Source organism: Muscardinus avellanarius (assembly GCF_963383645.1).
Source record: "Muscardinus avellanarius genome assembly, chromosome: 18".
Taxonomy (NCBI): domain Eukaryota; kingdom Metazoa; phylum Chordata; class Mammalia; order Rodentia; family Gliridae; genus Muscardinus; species Muscardinus avellanarius.
In genome coordinates, this window is record NC_137804.1 from 24,626,064 (window position 1) to 24,644,303 (window position 18,240).

Sequence of the window (18,240 nt, forward strand, 5' to 3'; positions counted from 1 at the left end):
TTGAGCCTGTGTGATCCTCCTGTCTCAGCCTCCCAAGTGCGGGGATTACAAGCGTGTGTCACCACGCCCAGCAAGTTTTACTTTAAAAAAAAAAAAAAAGCTTTTTATTATAAAGAATTTCAAACCTACACAAACTAGAGAGAACCATCCAATGACCCCCAGGTTCTCTCCCTTTCTCTCCCCCCATTCTTTATCTCCCCCCCCCACCATTCTTTCTCTCTCTCTCTCTCTCCCTCTCCCTCTCTCCCCCCCTCTCCCCTTTCCTCTCCCTCCCTCCCTCTCTCTCCCTCCCTCTCTCTCTCTCTCTCTCTCTGCTGGGGATAGAACCCAGGGGAATTCTACTCTGCCCTACTCGTTTTTCTTAGCATCCCCACCACGCCTCATCCATCTTACTTGTCTCACAGTGCCTCTCCGTTTCTTCTTCCTTGCCATAAATCTGTTTTAGGACATTGACTTGTCTCTCACTATATGCTGGATAAATTCCCCATACAGTTAGGTGAGAAATGCAAAATGAATAAAGTTCATTTCAATCCAGCAAAAAAAAGACTATTAAAAAATGCCTCAGGCTTTGAAGAATAAAAGAGACTGTCAACCAGGAAGTGGGCTTCCACGTTTTATTTTCTACATTTCTCTCTCTCTCTCTCTCTCTTTTTTTTTTTTTTTTTTTTTTTTTTTTGGTCTTCAGGTCTGAGGATGGAACCCAGAGGCATTCTACATCTGAGCTATACTCCCAGCCCTATTTTTATTCTTTATTTTGAAACAGGTCTCACTGAGTTGCAAAGGGCCTCACTAAGTAGCTGAGGCTGTCCGTGAACCTGTGATCCTCCTGTCTCAGCCTCCCAAATGCTGGGATTACAAGCATGTGCCACCATGCCTGGCTTCCCCTCTCTCTCTCTGTAATGGAGAATGAATCCAGACACATTCTATCTCTAAGCTACACCCACAGCCCTTTTTTATTGTCTTTATTTTTGAAACAGAATCTTGCTAGGTTGCAGAGAATTTCACTATTTGCTAAGGCTGTCCTTGAACCTGCAATTCTCCTGTCTCGGCCTCCCCAGTACCAGGATTACAGGTGTGTGCCACAACACCCAGCTCTACATTTTTCTTTTACCTAAAATGTATGTAATGATCAGGTTATCCAACAGACTTAAATGTGGCCTACAATATTGATCAACATCCACTCCATCTGACTCCTATAGCCTGAGTAACAACTTACTGCAGCTTGTCAAAGGCTGGGTTGGGCTCGGGGCCCCTGGCTAACCACGGCTGGTTAGGAGGCTGAACCACATCCCCACACTCCGTAAACTGCGGAGCCATGGTGACCATGGCGGGCCCCTTCGGCAGCTCAGACTGAAGGCTGCTCACGGCTTGCTGTGCAGTAAACACTTCATACAGAGCATGAGTTCTGGACAAGGTTCGCTTAGCTCATGGGTGGATGCTTTCTACAAACCCAAGCCCACAAGGGAGCCTGCCACACAAAGACCTGTCTGTGGCTCTGGGTTCGGTTCACCCCAGCTCTCTGGCCCTTCAACCCACTCAGACTAGGCAAGTCGAGGCTCCTGGAACGGGGCTGCAAGTGCTGACTGGCTGCCAGTGGGGATTTATTCAACATCCAGACGATAAAATAGAACCAGCCTTCCCAGTCCTTGTCAGCTACCGGGTATAGTCCCTACTCCTGGTTCAGGTGGTAGAAATGCATCAATTAGCCATCTAGAAGAAAGCGCAAAACTGCCCTCCCAGCCCCACCCACAGCCTCCCCGTGGCCCTGTCACCTAACATGACCATTGTGTCTTCTTTCCTTAAAAGGAAAAAAGTTAAATACAGAATTACCGTATGATCAGCAATTCCACTTCTAAGTATATGCTCCAAAGAATTGAAAGCTGGGACCCATGTTCATAGCAGCATTATACATAATAGCTAAGAGCTGGAAACAACCCAAATGTCTATTTACAGAAGAATGGGCCAGGCGTGGCGGCGCATGCCTGTAATCCCAGTACTTGGGAGGGTGAGACAGGAGGATGGCAGGTTCGAGGACAGCCTCAGCTAGTAGTAAGACGCTCACCAACCTGGCGAGACCCTGTCTCCAAATAGGAAAAAAAAATTGAGCTGGGGGCGTAGCTTGGAGGTAGAATACCCCTCGGTTCAATCACCAATGCAAACAAAAAACAAAAAAACAAAACAAATAAACAAATGCATATGGTAAAATATTATTAGTCAGCCATAAAAAAGGAATGAAATTCGGATACATGTTACAACAGGAATGAACCCTGAAAATGTGGGCTAAGCAAAGTAAGCCAGACACGAAAGCAGAGATGTTACATGATTCCATTTCTGTAAGGTACCTACACAAATTCAAAGCAACAGGAAATGGGCTAGCAGAAGTGCAGGGAGAAGAGAATAGAGAGCTACTGTTTAATGAGTGTGGTGTTTTAGTTTAGGAAGTTGAAACAGTTCTGGCAGAGAATGAGGGTGATAACAGCACGGCACCGTGGATGAACTAAACGCCACAGAGCTGCACGCTTTAAAACAGTGCCCCGGGGCCGGGCACGGGGTGTAGCTCAGAGGTGGGATGGCCCTGGGTTCAATCCCCAGTGCCAAAAGAAAGTTAAGATAGTGAACTTGATGTTGTGTATGCTTTACCACAATTTTTAAACTGCAAAAAATTATATATATGTGATAAAAATTATACATAAAATTTCTTTGCAGACATATATATATATGAGAAAGAAAATAAACTTGTCTCTTCCCCAACACTTACAAAGAGGCAGAAGAAGGAAATGGCAGTGACCAGCCACATTCCTGAGCCGTGGCCGAGTGCTCATTTTCTAGAAAACGGCAGTGTGAGAGGAAGGCGTCTCTCTTTAACAATGAGGAAACCGGACAGCCAGCAATAAGGTGGTTACCAACAAGCATTTCACGCCTCGATTAGATTCAATGCGTTGCGGTCGTTTTTGTTGACGAGGGCATTATGTGGCTGTTTGTTGCTTTTTGCATCGTAAGGAAAGCAGACTCTTTAAATGCAGAGGTTCCTCATTCCAGCCGCCGCTTTGCGTTATGACTCAGAGAAATCAAAGGTGGTCATGCCAGCCTTTGAGCCTGCAAAGGCGAGGAGGACTTCCAGCAAAGGCCCCTGTCCCTGCAAACACCATGAATGCCACACAGAGCCTCCCTGGGCAAGTGGGGCTGCTCGGCACCATCAGGATCTCCGGTGGGCTGAAACATGCCAGAAAAGACACACGAAGCCAGGCCCAGGCATGGTGACACACACCTGTAATCCTAGTACCAGGGAGGCACGAAGCCAGGCCCGGGCATGGTGGCACACACCTGTAATCCTAGTACCAGGGAGGCTGAGAAAGGAGGATCACAGATTCACAGCCAGCCTCAGCACTTAGTGAGGCCCTGTTTCAAAATAAAATAAAGACTCGGGGTAGTCTGAGGTAGATACAGAATGCCCCTGGGTTCAATCCCCAGTACCCTCCCCCCAAAAAAGGACAAGACAATTTGAATCTAAACTAGATATTAGATGATGCAAAATTACTGCCAATTTTCTTATGGGTGATAATGAATACTCTGATTCCATAAGAGGATAACCTAGTCTCAGGAGAGGCTCACCGATGAATTGAGGCATTTACCGTCACCATATCCGCAGCTTATCTTCAAGTAATTCAGTTAAGTGTGTGTGCACACACATGCAGACATATATAAACACAAAAAGGAAAGCCTAAAGAAAACTATAAAGTCAGCATGGTAACAAGAGTAGATTCTGGGATAGGACATAAGATACTATCTATCCCACCTATTCTTATAAAATTAAGGGAAAAAAATAGCACCACTTTTCTTTCCAATAGGAAAAGGAGTAAGCCATCACCCACTGTGCTGACCTTTACCAGAAACCAAATGTGCAGCCATGTTGGCTGTTCTTATAAAAGCCAGCATGTACAGCGAAGTTATGGAGCCAGCCTAAAAGTCCAAAGTCCATCACAGGTGACGAGATAAAGAGAATGTGGTGTGTGTGTGCGCGCCACACACAATGGAGTTAGTTTGGTTTTTTGTTTTTTGTTTTTGCAGGGCTGGGGATGGAACCCAGGGGCATTTGACCTCCAAGCTACACTCCCTGCCCTATTTTTTTTTTTATTATTATTCATTATTTTGAAGCAGGGTCTCACTAAGTTGCAGAGGGCCTCACTAAGTAGCAGAGGCTGTCTCCAGCCTCCCAAATGCTGGGATTACAAGTGTGCGCCACTACACACGGCTCACAATGGAGTTTTTTTGTTTTTTGTTTTTTGTTTTTTTGGTGGTGGTGGTACTGGGGTTCCTGGAAGCCCTTCTACCTCCGGGCTACACTCCCAGACCTATTTTTACATTTTTACTTGGAAACAGGGTCTCCTAAGCCAGTGCGCGCGGCTGGCTTCGAACCTGCACGATCCTCCTGTCTCTGCCTCCCAAGCGCGGGGATTACAAGCGTGCGCCACCACACCCGGCCAAACACAATGGAGTTTTAAGCAGCTATTAAAAAAAAAAAAAAAAAGAACCAAATTATGCCACTTGCAAAAAAATGGATGAAACTTGAGAACATTATGTTAAGCGAAATAAGCCAAACTCAAAGTCAAGAGTTACATGTTTTCTCCATCTGTGGAAGCTAAAAACAAAAAAGGGGGGAAAGGGAAGAGGGGTCTCATGAAAAGAGCAAGGAAGCCAGCAGGGCAGAGGAAGGGGAATGGGGGGGGGGGGTGTTGAGGGGTACTGGTGAACTAATTAACCAAATTATATTATGCACATGTATGAGATCTCATTGTTATATATCATTATTATATATCATCATAATGTACCAATTAAAAAATTAAAGGACAGAAAAGAAAAAAAAATAATGATAAATAAAAGCTAGTGCTGGGCGTGGTGGCGCGTGTCTGTCATCCCAGTACTTGGGAGGCTGAAATAGGAGGATAGTAGTTTCAAGGCCAGCCTTGGCAACTGAACTAGACCCTCAGCAATCTAGTAGACCCAGTCTCAAAAGCCAAAAATAAAAAGGGTTAGATGGTGTCGTTTGGGGCTAGAACACCCCTGGGTTCAATCCCCAGTGCCACAACAAAATAAAAATAAAAGCTAGAGGCTTTTTTTATTATTGACTTGAAGTCAGATGCCAAGCAGAACACCAAAGGTTTGGGGGATGGCTTCAGCCCGCTCTCTTGATCTGAGCAGCACTGTGTCCTGCGAGGCTGAGGGTGAGTCGTAAACAGGATGTCTCAGCAAGGAAGTGTCTACCAGGGGTGACAACAGCTCCCACGGCACCTGGAAACCAGAGGCAGCTTTTGCCTAGCAGGAGAAATGAATCGGCAGCCAGATGACCCGCCGCTTGCCCTGCCCCCGTCGCCACCTGGCCACCAGGGAAGAGCCCCCTGGCTCCCACCGCCCAGGCTCCGACGCCTCTTCTGAAAAACTGGAAGCAATGGCCCTTTCATGGTTCCAGGGTTATTGCACAAACTCAACAAAGCAGCAACCTCTGCATTCTCTATTGTATTAAAGCAGAAGCACGTCTTAAACCACTGGATGACAAGCTGATTAAGAGGGAAGGTAGAAATAGATAGATCTTTAGGTTAAAAAAAATTCTTGAATCCCATCCTGTCTTCTCAGTTCTGAGAAGACCCTCCGCGAAGCCAGGAGGTTAACAAGCTCCAACGTCAGAGGCCAGGCCTCGAGCCCAACAGGTCCAGCACATACCTCGGCCGTAGGCCCTGGCTTTCTTCGGGTTGAGCTTGGGTTTCAGAGGCGCGCCTGGCTTCAGCTTGGCTTTGGGGAACTGGGACAGGTACGTCATGACCGAGTGCTCATCCACATCCGGGTGAATAATCTCCTCAGGAGTGATGACCTAGAACAACACGGTGGGTGAGCCCCCACTGACACGGGCTGCAAATCACCTCTTAAACAAATGCTACAAATATTACGAAGCTGACTCAACTTCTTGTGTAAGTGAAATACATTCAACCGAAACCTCAGGATCCATTTCTTCAATCTTTAGAGGTATCACCAACCCCTCTGGAAGGGCATCCTTTCCAGAAAGTTCTGCACAAAATTTCCACAGATTCATATTCTCCTCCTCCCCCCCCTAAAATATTCAACTCACTTCTCCAGTCAAACTTTCTAAAAAGGATAGAAGAATAAGCTACAGCAAGTCAGAAGGAAGAAGAAACAAGGGGCAAGCGCACTCAGGATTAGAAAATATTATAAAAAAAAAGCACATAGGTAGCCGGGGGTGGTGGTCCCAGCATCTGGGAGGCTGAGACCGGAGGATCGTGGTTCGCAAATGGCCTCAGCTACTGAGTGTGGCCCTTTGCAACTCAGGGAGACCCTGTTTTAAGATAAAGAATAAAAAATAGGGCTGGGGATGCAGCTCGGAGGTAAGAATGCCCTGGGTTTCCATCCCTAGTACTGCAAAAAAAAAAAAAAAAAAAAAAGATAAACCAGCCTATTCTTTCGCTCATATATTAGGCTATGCTGAGTACTGTGCCCAGAGGGCTAGAAATGAAGATTCTGAGCCTGGTTTTCAAGGGGACATAATTTCCAGTTCTCTCTCTGTACACCTTCACCACAAACCCACCTTAGCAAGCTTCCTGCTACTCGAGTGTCAGAACAGCTGTTTTAGGTTTACTTGCAATACTGCATATTGTACTATTCTGGGCACGATGACCAGACAGCTGATCTCTACTGTTATTATTTATTATTTTATTATTATACTTTATTATTAGTAATAAAAATTAATAAAACCAATAAGAGACAACACAGACACATATTATGTGGTTTCAATATATCAGGAGCTTTTTTTTTTTCTTTCTTTTTCTTTTTTTCCAGTACTGGGGATAGGACCCAGGGGAATTCTACCCCCGAGCTACACCCCTAACCCTATTTTTTATTCTTTTACTTTGAAACAGGGTCTCACTGAGTTGCAAAGGGCCTAAGTAGCTGAGGCTGTTCTGAAATGCTGGGATTACAAAGCGTGCGCCACCACGCCAAGCAGCGTTTTTTGGGGTTTTTTTGTTTTGTTTTGTTTTTTTTAATGAGGAAGGGGTGGCTTTTTCCTGACATCCAGCTTAAGGGCCACAGTTAGGTCCACACTGGACAAATGGCCTTCCTGGCAATGGTGTCAGCAGCCTCAGGTCCACCACATGACCCAGCCCAACAGCACACAAAGTCCTCACTTTCCAAACAGTGATGCCAAGCAGGTAAGCCACACCTCCTTGGAGCAACAGAGGGCTTGGTCTCCTGAGCCAGGTTAACCAAATGCAGCAAACAGAAGGACCTCTGCCTGAGATAAAAAGCGACAGAAGGCATTCTGATGATTAGTCTGCAAGAACAAAATAGCGATTTGGGTTTGAATAGCTGCCTACATTCCATTCTATATAAATAGCTGGACATGCTCAGCTTTGGCATTTCTCCCCAGCAGCTCCTTTACAAACTTTACAGTGCTAACATCACATGAACGTCAAAAGGAGATCATTTTAGGTTTAAGAGAGTTGAAAACATATCACACCACTTCCTGAGGTTAGATGAGCCAAGAAACAGGGCATGTAGCAGAGACATGATTCCAAAACCAAACCGAAGAAATAGGCAAGTTTGTCTCTCTTCCAAGGAATCCTGTTACAAAATTCTCCACGCTCAGCTCTAAACACCAACCCAGACCTTAACAGAGCCTCAGTTAAGGTAGCCTCCGTTTTTGGCTACCTGTAACTTTGACCAGGGCTTTGACCAAGGTTAACTGTTAGAGGGAGATTTTAGACGGAAAATACTGGATTTTCTTTCCTCCTGGGAAGAATGGACCTCAAATAAGCAAGGTGGTTATCATAGATGGTATCTAATACTTTTTCTAAGTCCTCTTATTACTCCTGTTAGAAGAGTATGGGCAATACAAATCACTCTACAATTTCCAATAATGATGGATTATTATGGTTTATATTTTTTAATGTTCTAAGTCATTTGTGTATGGTAGTCCATGCCTATAATCCTAGTATTTGGAAGCCTGAGACAGGCAGATCACAGGTTCAAGACCAACCTCAGCTATTTAGCAAGGCCTACGGCAACTCTTGAGACCCTCTTTCAAAATAAGTAATAAGCTGGGCGTGGTGGTGCACGCTTGTAATCTCCGTGCTTGGGAGGCTGAGACAGGTTTGAAACCAGCCTCAACTGGCTTAAGAGACCCTGTTTCCAAATAAAATATAGGTCTGGGAGTGTAGGCTAGAGGTAGAAGGCCCCTGGGTTCCATCCCCAGTACCATCAAAAAAAAAAAAAAAAAAAAGTAATAAAATAAGGCTGAGGGTATAGCTTAGAGGCAAAACATCCCTGGGTTTAATCCCTCAGCATAAATAAATAAATAAATAAATAAATAAATAAATAAATAATATCGATAATTTTTCCTAAAATATCAGATTAAAATTACTTTTATGTAGGTAAAAAATGATCAAATACTAGCAAATTTTTAATTGCTCGATACAACAGTTATGGTCCACATTTGCTACATGGGGTTTAAAGATAACATTAAAAATATCTGGAGCAAAGCCGGGGTGGTGGTACATGCTTGTAATCCCAGCATTCGGGAGACTGAGACAGGAGGGACTGCATTTCATGGACAGCCTCAGCTACTTAGTGAGGCCCTCCACAACTTAGTGAGATCCTGTTTCAAAATAAAGAATAAAAAATATAGGGCAGCCGGTATAGCTTGAAGGTCGAATATACCCAGAGGTATAGCCTTGGGTTCCATCCCTAGACCTGTAAAAAAAAAAAAAAGAAAAAGAAAAAGAAAAGAAGAAGAAGAAGGAAGGAGGAGGAGGAGGAGGAGGAGGAGGAGGAGGAGGAGGAGGAGGAGGAAGAGGAATCTGGAGCAGAAAGAACAGAAAATTTCCAAGCATGTGTCAAAGAAGAGTGACTTAAGACTTCTGGATGATCTACGAGCACCAAAGTCCATGACGACATATTAATATGGGTAAACTGAGGAAGACGGGAAAATGCCAAAGGCAATGTTCTTTGAAGGCTGAATGACAAGGTCAGACTGCCTGTCTGACGCAGAAAGAGATCCAGAGCACCAACACCAGCCCGTGGGCAGGAGCAGTGGGGTGGACGTGGCGGGTATGTACGCACCTGCGGGACACCCAGCCAGTCGTCAGCCTGCTGCATGGCTTCTCGGGCATTATCCACAGGCTTCCGTGGGTCCCAGGATTCCCAGTCTGGGCACAGACCTGTTAACATAATATAAAAGGAACTGTTAGCATTAGCTGACCAAAGAGATTAAAAGAAGCCATGTGCCTGAAATTAAACCTACTTGGTCTCTTAACTCAGAGAACAATTTCCTCCAAAATCTCAGTAAATTATGTGTGGTTTTTGGTTTTGGCATTGGGGATTGAAGCCAGGGACATTCTACTTCTGAGCTACACACCCAGTCCTTCTTAGTATTTGTTTATTTTATTTTTTATTTATTTATTGTGGTTCTAGGGAGTGAGCCCAGGGAGTTTTACATCTGAGCTATATACCCACAGCCTTTTTTTTTTTTTTTTGGTGGTACTGGGGGCAGAAGCCAGGGGCTTTTCTACCTCTGGGCTACACTCCCAGACCTATTTTATACTTTATTTGGAAACAGGATCTCACTAAGTTGCTGAGAGCCTCACTCAGTAGCTGAGGCTGACTTTGAACTTGTGCGGTCCTCCTGTCTCAGCCTCCCAAGCGTGGGGATTACAAAAGTGCGCCACCATGCCCGGTCCCCCAGCCCTTTTTTGGAAACAGGGTGTTGCTAGGTTTCTTAGAGTCTCACTAAGTTGTGGAGGTTGATCTCAATCCTGGGGTCCTGTCTCAGCTTCCCAAGTACTGGAATTATAGGTATGTGGCACCATCCCCAGCTAAATTATATATTTTAAATATCACAAATAGGTGTGTCCCAGGGTTAAAACTCTTCTACATTAATAAAGACATCTCGATTATTCTGCTTCCTTCTTCTATTAAGACAGGGATTACCCATTCCTTGAAGGTCTGCTATAACAAACAGAGCCAATAGAACTGTTTGGGCCAGGTGCCGTTTTGGAAGAGAGATTGTTTTTTCTTTTTACTCCATTCTTGGGTGTATCTAAAAAAAACTGCGCTAGCATTCCATGCAATTCAAATATTTACTTACTCAAAAGCATAATGGTAGAATTACTTTAAAAGCCTTTATAAGCACAAGTAGTATAGGACTGGAGTAAATATCTTTAGATTTATACTGGGAAGAGATATGCTCAATTGTGCCCTTACTTTCAAGTAAGAAAGAAGACATTAGAAAATAAACTAATGCTGTGCTTCAAGTTTTTCATAGAAGGCACCATCGTACAAGCTCTCCAGGAAGGAACAGGCCTTGAATCGCCACCTAAGAGGGCCATATGTTTTTGCCAAAGCCAATGGGAAACTAGGCACTCGGAGTCATTCAAATGACTCCGAGCCTGTTAAGAACCACTACCTTGCTGGGCATGGTGGCGCACGCTTATAATCCCAGGGTTTGGGAGGCTGACACAGAGGATCACCAAGGTTCAAAGCCAGCCTCAGCTACTTATGAGGCTCTCAGCAACTTAGTGAGACCCTGTTTCCAAATAAAGTATAAAATAGGTCTGGGAGTATAGCCCAGAAGTAGAAAAACCCCTGGGTTCCACCCCCAGTACCACAAAAAAAAAAAAAAAAAAAAAAGAACCACTACCTTACTAAACACTAATGTGCCAGGACATTAGAGGAGAGGAAATGGTAAATGGAAAATATAATTATCAGAGTAGGTTTTTTATTAAAAACAATTTTAGGGGGTATGTATAAACAGTAGTTCTGGTTTTTCTATTGACTGTGTACCAGCAAACTCTACCCATTAATCTAAACTTTCGGTGAGGATAATTACAATCTTGTGTACACTCAACCACTCAAAAGGAGCCCCTCAAGGCTGGAAAAGATTCCAACTGGGTCTTCACCAAGCACTATTCCACAGTGATGCAGAGAGATAAGGGCAAAGAAAGCCATATATAGTCAAGCCAGTGGTTAATAAAAATGAGAACTTTCCACTCAGTGGAAGTTTTGAGATGTTCATGCCAAGCCACCTAAGAGGGCCACATGTTTTTGCCAAAGCCAATGGGAAACTAGGCACCAGTGTGGAAAGACATGGGACTTTGGGGTCTGTAAGTAAGACCCGAGGCCTCTCCAAGCACAAGCTCTGAGCCTTCACTGGGAATTCAGATAATGAGTGGATTCCATCTACGGCCATACCTAAAAAAGATCTGCTGTCGGAAGGGTAAATAGTGATTTTAGTTCTATTAGCTGTTATACAGTAGGCTAAAAGAAAGAGACACACACCAACCACAGCAAAGCCAGCTTTCCCACTGAGAACCAAGAGGTCCAGGGCCCACACACTCCCACCCCAAAGAGATGGTTCGGGCAGCCGTGGCGCTTACCTGGAGCGCAGCTGTCTACCAGGGCTCCCAGGGCTTTGCCGTCTTGCCAGTTCTGGTTGAAGTTGGTGATAGGTAAGTAGGGGATCTTGTTCTGAATCCATCCCAGCAGCCTCTGCTTGGGCGTCTGCTTCTTGGCATCATCGTCCCCTTCATCCTCCCACACAGGCATGGAGATGGAATAGTGGAGAATCAGCGTCCACACCAGGCCCAAGATGAGCTTCAGGTTCCCATCCACGATGGCTTTGCTGTCTGGGGAGACAGACGCACAGGCTTGGTCATTCGTCTGAGTTACACAAGCGTGAATCACGCTCTCTGTAAAAAGGTGAGTGATGTTCTCATCCCTTAGAGAGCGGTACTGGGACAGCGAAGGGTGAAAGGAGGCAGTAACACGGAAGCTGCTTATAGCACCTGAGGTTGGGAACAGATGAGATACGACTCCATTGTATTGGTTTACTGGTGTCACTGGGTCGTGACAACGCGTTATCTTATTGTCTTTATTTTTACATAGGTTGAGAATTTTCCATAATAAAATCGGTTTTTAAAATTTAAAGAAATCAAATGAGAAATATAGACAATAAGCTAGGCGTGGTGGCTCACACCTGTAATCGCAGTACTTGGGAGGCTGAGATAAGAGGATCATAGGCTGATCACAGCCTAGCTAATCAACCTAGCAAGACCCTGTTTCCAAATAAGAAATAAAATCAGGCTGGGTGAATAGCCTATAGGTCCCTAGGTTCTACCCCCAGTACCACACACAAAAAAGAAAAAAAAATACACACACACACACACGGGTTGTTGCATCACAGAGATAATCACCTGCTAACCTGGTGGTATAAAGTCTACCAGATCATATGTATATTTGCATGTATCCACTAATGCTACACATATGCCAATGTGTTTGCCACCCTGAATTTATATTCTATGACGTGATTGTTGAGTTTGGGGGTTTAGGAGTGGGTTTTTGTTTAAACATAGTTTATAAGTGTTGGGGATTGAACCCAGGGCCTCATGCATGCTAGGCAGTGCTCCTCTACTGAGCTATATCTCCAGCCCTACAATCTTTTTTGTGGGGAGTGTAGTTACTAGGAATTGAGCTCAGGGGTGCTCTACCGCTGAGCTACATCCCCAGCCCTTTTTATTTTGAGAGGCTGCCTCAAACTTTCGATCCTCCTGCTTCAGACTCCCAAGTAGCTGAGATGCACTACCACGCCCAGCCTACAATTAGGTTTTCTGTTGTTATTGTTCACAATACTGAGAATTGAACCCAGGGACATCCTACCTCTGAGCTGCGTGCCGGCCTTGAACCTACAACCCTCTTGTGTCAGCCTCCCCAGACAGTAGGACTGTAGGTTCAAGACCAACCCTGGCAACATAGCAAGCCTCTCACCAACCTAATGAGAGGTCACTAAGGTTCAAAATCAAAAAATAAAAAGGGCTAGGGGTATAGTTCCAAGGCTGAATGCCCTTGGTTAAATCCTCAATACCACCAAAAAAAAAAAAAAAAAAAACAAAAAAAAAAAACAAAAAAAACTGCTCATCTACACTGGACAAATAAAGATTATCATGAACTGGAGAGTGTGTGTGTCTAGCCAGAGTAATGATGGTGGCCTGGCTTACTGACTGGTCTCTTATATTTCACAGGTTTTAGAAGGAGTAGGAAGTCTCATCCAAGCAGACTCAAACTTCCCCAAGCTATGTATTAAGTGCTTTTCAAAAGCAAACCTGCAGATTTAATGTGTAACTCAAAACAGAGCCAATTCATTGTATTTTTATACATTTTGCTCTAAAGGAATGAGACAAGAGCCCTTTTCAAAAAGATTTTGGGAGAAATACGACCCAGATAAAGTGTGAGCCAAATTTATGAAAAATACAATGCCCAGACTTGTGTTTCCAATGAATTCAAGGTGGGTGTCCAGAAACAGGAGAGCCCCATTACAGTCTCGTGAGGATAAATTCTGCTCTTCTAAGAAGCTGGAGGGAGAAAGTCCTCCTTCTAAAAGTGATTTTGACAGGTAAAGGGTTCAAATGCTTGACCGAACTCTAGAAACAAAGAAAAGATGGCAGCTTGCCCAAAAGGCCTCCCCAGTTCCCATCCAGGAGAAATAGGAGACCCCCCTCCCCGTTTGAAAGGAAACACTACCCAGCATCCCAGCATCAGTGTCTGACAGTCACTGTGGAGTGCAGAAGTTTCAGACCAGAGTATTCTCTGAAATGTTTATACTGACTGCACACATGCCGCAGAAATGTCACAGGAGGGAGAGGCTGATCGCCGGAAGCCTCTCCAGCTGAGAGGACTTGAGGGCCTCTTTCAGCAACAAGATAAGCCAGCACGGCAGGCCCACCCCACGTGGATTCCAGGGGCTGGAATCGGCCTCGGGTTCCTGCCCTGACTCCCACGGAACTTCCCTGGCTCTGGACAACACCGACTGGCTAACCACACACCCTTCCTCGAACTGCTTAAACGTGTCCAGTGTTGCTTTTAAAGTGAGGACAGCGGCTTTCTTATTTATTTGTCTTAGGCTATTCAAGTTCATTTGAGCAACTGCAAATTCTGGGATGGAATGTTTTGACGTCGTTTCAGTACATCGGTTCTTTGGTCCTTGTTAAAGAACATTCCATACATGGAAATGGAGGTGTTTACGGGGTAGAAGCTGGCTATTTTGAGGCTCCCTGCAGAAGCATCGTGGACCTGTCTCCTTGGTGGGTCCCCCCAAGTCGAGGGGATGATAGCTTTCCCTGGCTTGCTCTCACTGGGGGCCACATCTACGCAACTACTGTATGTCTACTACGGCCAGCCCTGCCCTGGCCACAGAGCTCCTGGAAGCCAATTCCAGCATCTTCTTTCTTGGCTGCCAACAATCTACCGGTGTGGCAGGGGTGGTAATCCAAGAGGAGAGAGACAAGAGGTCACCCTTTGGCCACAATATGGCTAGCTACGTCAGAAACAGCTGACAAAAGACTGCAGGAATCAAGGAATAACAGAGTGCGCAGCTGGGACAGACCCCCAAGGCCATACTCTGCACTACGCTATGGCCTTCTGGGGAGCAGAACACAGCCCTCTGCTTCTGGCCTCAGCTACACAACTCTCGGAAAGGCTGCAGGGAAGGGTGGTTGCAGTAACAGGCTCTGGAACAGCCGGCAACTCAGTTTGACTTGTTGCTGTGAATGACCCATCCCCCTCTCTGAGCCTTATTTTTCCTTCTCTCTCAATTAGGAATAAAACTAGCCACAGGATTGTGGTAAGGGACAGGAAGACTAGAAGCTGCCAAGAGTTCAGCACAACGTGTGGCACACAGTAGGTACTTAGGAGTTATTACCACTCTCTCCTCCTGGACTCATTCACCTAGTATTTTTAAGTACCTGACGTTCCAAATACTCTTCTCTAGAGCCAGAAGGCAAGAAAGCATAGTCCAAGTATTGTGTGCAAGCAAGAAAGAAAATAAGTGCACGGTGAGTTGACGCGCAGCTGAGATGTTCAATTTGCCAATCTCTGAGCCAAACAGCTCACTGGGAAGGCCACACTCTCCCGTACCAAGGGGACGCGACCTACCACACACTGCAGTGAACCTGGGACACACCGGTCCTGCAAGGAGGACACTTCTGAGCTGCGTGAGCAGTTTCAAAGTGTTTTGGCCTGAGACCCCCAGAGAGGCACCCAGAGGCCACCCAGGAGCCGAACTCCTGACAATGTATCTGGCCTTCCTGAGAGAGGACACAGCCCTACCAGAGCCCATCGCCCATGCTGGACAGTGTTGAGCACTCCTTTCACTGCCCCAAGCTCACTCTCCGGCCTTGGCCTGGAACTCCCTTCTCATCCTGTCCCCTCTCCAGGCCTGGCCGATGGCTATTCTACTCCTCACTTCACAAAACAAGCATGGGTCCTCCGGTAAGCGCCCTCTTGGCACACGCCTGCCTCTTCCAGGCACCTCCCACAACGTGGTGAAGTGACCCACTGTGACACATCTGCCCCAGGTGACAGCCCCTCAACGTCAAGGACCCAGATGGTTCTGCTCCCAAATGCTCCTGCCTGGCTCGGGAGAGGGCATGGACTCACGCACTCAGCTCCCTACCCTCTCACCTCCAGATTGTACATGCAGGACGCAGGCTGGGCATGGTGGCGCGCACCTGGGATCCCAGCCACGTGGAGACCAGCAGCACAGGGAGACACCCATCTCAAAATAAATACACATGCAAGGCTCTTCAGGCAGAAACCCAAACTGCTCCAGACTAGCCCGCTGAACACCCTGCGTGCACACAGCCTGTGGCCCGCAGGGAAGGTCAGGGAACACTTGGGAAGGGGCACCTGTGGGCTGGGGCAGTGCTGGACCTCCAGCACAGGACTTCTGCAAGGCCCAGTGGTCACATGACCAGCACACACACCCTGCTGCTTGGTTTTCGTCAAATGTTGGTGCTGCTACCATCCTTAATTACCACTACTCAATTCCACGGGCTCCTATCAACCTGGAAATGAAAAGGAAAAAGGCAGAGCCCTGCAGGTTTATGGGAGCTCCCTGTCAGCTGGGGTGAGCCTCACCCTGTCAGTCAACGCCCCAGGAAGCAGGACCCATTGCCCCGACATCCCAGATTAGCTTTGCAGTTTCTCTCCTTCCTGCCTTCTTTTGGTCTTCTGCCCCCCCAAACAAACAAACAAACATGGATTGAATTATCCTTAGGTGTCCAAACAAGAGGACAGCCTGAACTAAAAAGAGGCTGCTGACCACTCTCCTCGGTTCCTGAGTAGACCTAGAGCGGATGCTGCCGTTCAGAGCCTAGATTACAGAGGCCCCATCTGTCAGCTGCCCAGAACCAGGGTCATGTTGCCAGGGAGACAGCCCTTCCATTCATATAGCAGATGATGGGCTGTGCACGTGGCTGAGGCACCCTGAGGTCCTCGGGCAGGACGAAGGGACCAGGCCAGTCTCTCTCCTGTACACAGGGTTTCTCTCTGAGGGCTGATGGGACAGGCAAAAGCTCACAACCAGGTGACTTGCAGCCCTGGTGACTGAAGCACATCGTGGCAGAGGCCACTCTGCGGCCACTCAAAGCCTCCTCCACGCATGGGCTCCCAGCTGGATGGCTCTTCCTGGCCTCTGGTGGTGGAGCTGTCTCACCAATGGGCAGTGAGCAGAAAGGCGCCTTTCACCACACAGGGCAGGGGGCAAGGACCCTCCATGCACTCTCCCCACTGCCAGCCAGTCGTGAGAGCTGAAAATACCACACGTCACGGTCTTTCCACCAGTGTTCTTGTTGTTTTAAACCTCTTTGTTATGCCCGGTGAACTATAACAATTTTATGTTCTGGGCTCTGGAAGACTTGAAGTCATGTGGGGCCTATTTTAATTCTTAAAGAGAAAATACAGAGCACAATAAAGTAAGGGTCGGCTGGGGCACTGGGGTCAGCTGGGTTTCCGGTTCTCTTTTCCTGCTCATGTACTGCTCAGGGTTGCAAAGGATCTGTTTCGATTCATTTTTATATATCACTAAGTCAGGGTTTAGCTAATAAAGAGTTCATTCAGAAGGTCTTTTACTTTTGTAATTTTTAAGGAGACGATAAAACAGAGCCTGGTGCTGGCACGGGATGTGAAGTCTTTGGCTGTACTGAGAAGGCCGCTGAGGCCACATCTGGACTCAGCAAGAACGACTGCTGAATTGGCTTGCCACGCGTGCCATGAACATGGTATGCAGCGTGGAAGCTCGGGGAAGATTACCATGCAGATTGGCAATGCCTGGCACGGGGGCAGTGGGGCCAGGAATTCTCTGCAACAGAATTATTCCCAAATCTCCAATTTGAGATTTCTATTATAGGCCCTTAACACATTCCTTATGCTTAACCTCACACTTCAAATTTCCTACTTTTCAGACTATTCCTTCTGCTCTCTCTCGCATGCTGCATAGTTTTTGCCTGAAAGAGACAGAACAAGCTATTTCATAAATACTTGATTTTCTTTCTTTCTTTCTTTCTTTCTTTCTTTCTTTCTTTCTTTCTTTCTTTCTTCTCCGTGGTATCAGGAATTGAACCCAGGAACATTCTACCTTTGAGCTACATCCCCAGCACTATTTTTTTATTCTTTATTTTGAAAGAGAGTCTTACCAAGTTGTAGAGGGCCTAATGAATTAGCTAAGGCTGGCTGAGAACCAGTGATCCTCCTATCTCAGCCTCCCAAGTACTGGGATTAAAAGCATGCGCCACCACACTCGTCTTGATTTTTATTTTGGCACAGAGAACTTGGCAAGCTTTCAGATCATAAATCCTATGATGGTGTGTTGCCTTCCAATTTATCTCAAAGACCCTTACCAGGCTGACTGGTTAAGAGGCATTGCTTTATTTAGAAATTCCAGTTTCAGCCAGGCACAGTGGTACACCCCTCTAATCCAGGTGCTTGGGAGGCTAAGATTAGTGAATGGCAGGTTCGAGACCAGTCTCAGCAGTTTAGCAAGGTCCTCGGCAATTTAGTGAGGCCCTGTTTCAAAACAAAAATAAATAAAAATGGATGGGAGAACAGCTTGGAGATAGACCATCCCTGGATTCAATCCCCAATACTACAAAAATAAATAAAAGTTACTTTTTTTTGCAGTACAGGGAATGGAACCCAGGGGCATTCTACCTCTGAGGTATACCCCAACCTGATTTTTTATTTTATTTTTTAGGGGGTGGTACTGGGGATGGAACCCTTCTATCTCCGGGCTATACTCCCAGACCTATTTTATATTTTATTTGGAAACAAGATCTGAGAGCCTCACTAAGTAGCTGAGGCTGACTTCGAACCTGCGCGATCCTCCTGTCTCCGCCTTCCAAGCACGGG

General features: G+C 46.1%; 1 protein-coding gene across 4 annotated transcripts in view; it reads right to left on the reverse strand.

The window, feature by feature from the left end:
* FLNB (filamin B) overlaps positions 1 to 18,240 on the reverse strand; it is a gene marked incomplete at both ends in the record, with an annotated part of 168,218 nt that overhangs the window by 86,917 nt on the left and 63,061 nt on the right. For all 4 annotated transcript variants that reach the window (XM_080715995.1, XM_080715994.1, XM_080715993.1 and 1 more), the window contains 3 exons: positions 5,719 to 5,866; positions 9,127 to 9,224; positions 11,439 to 11,687. In XM_080715995.1, coding sequence (XP_080572121.1) covers positions 5,719 to 5,866; positions 9,127 to 9,224; positions 11,439 to 11,687 — 495 coding nt within the window. The remainder of the gene's footprint in view (positions 1 to 5,718; positions 5,867 to 9,126; positions 9,225 to 11,438; positions 11,688 to 18,240) is intronic.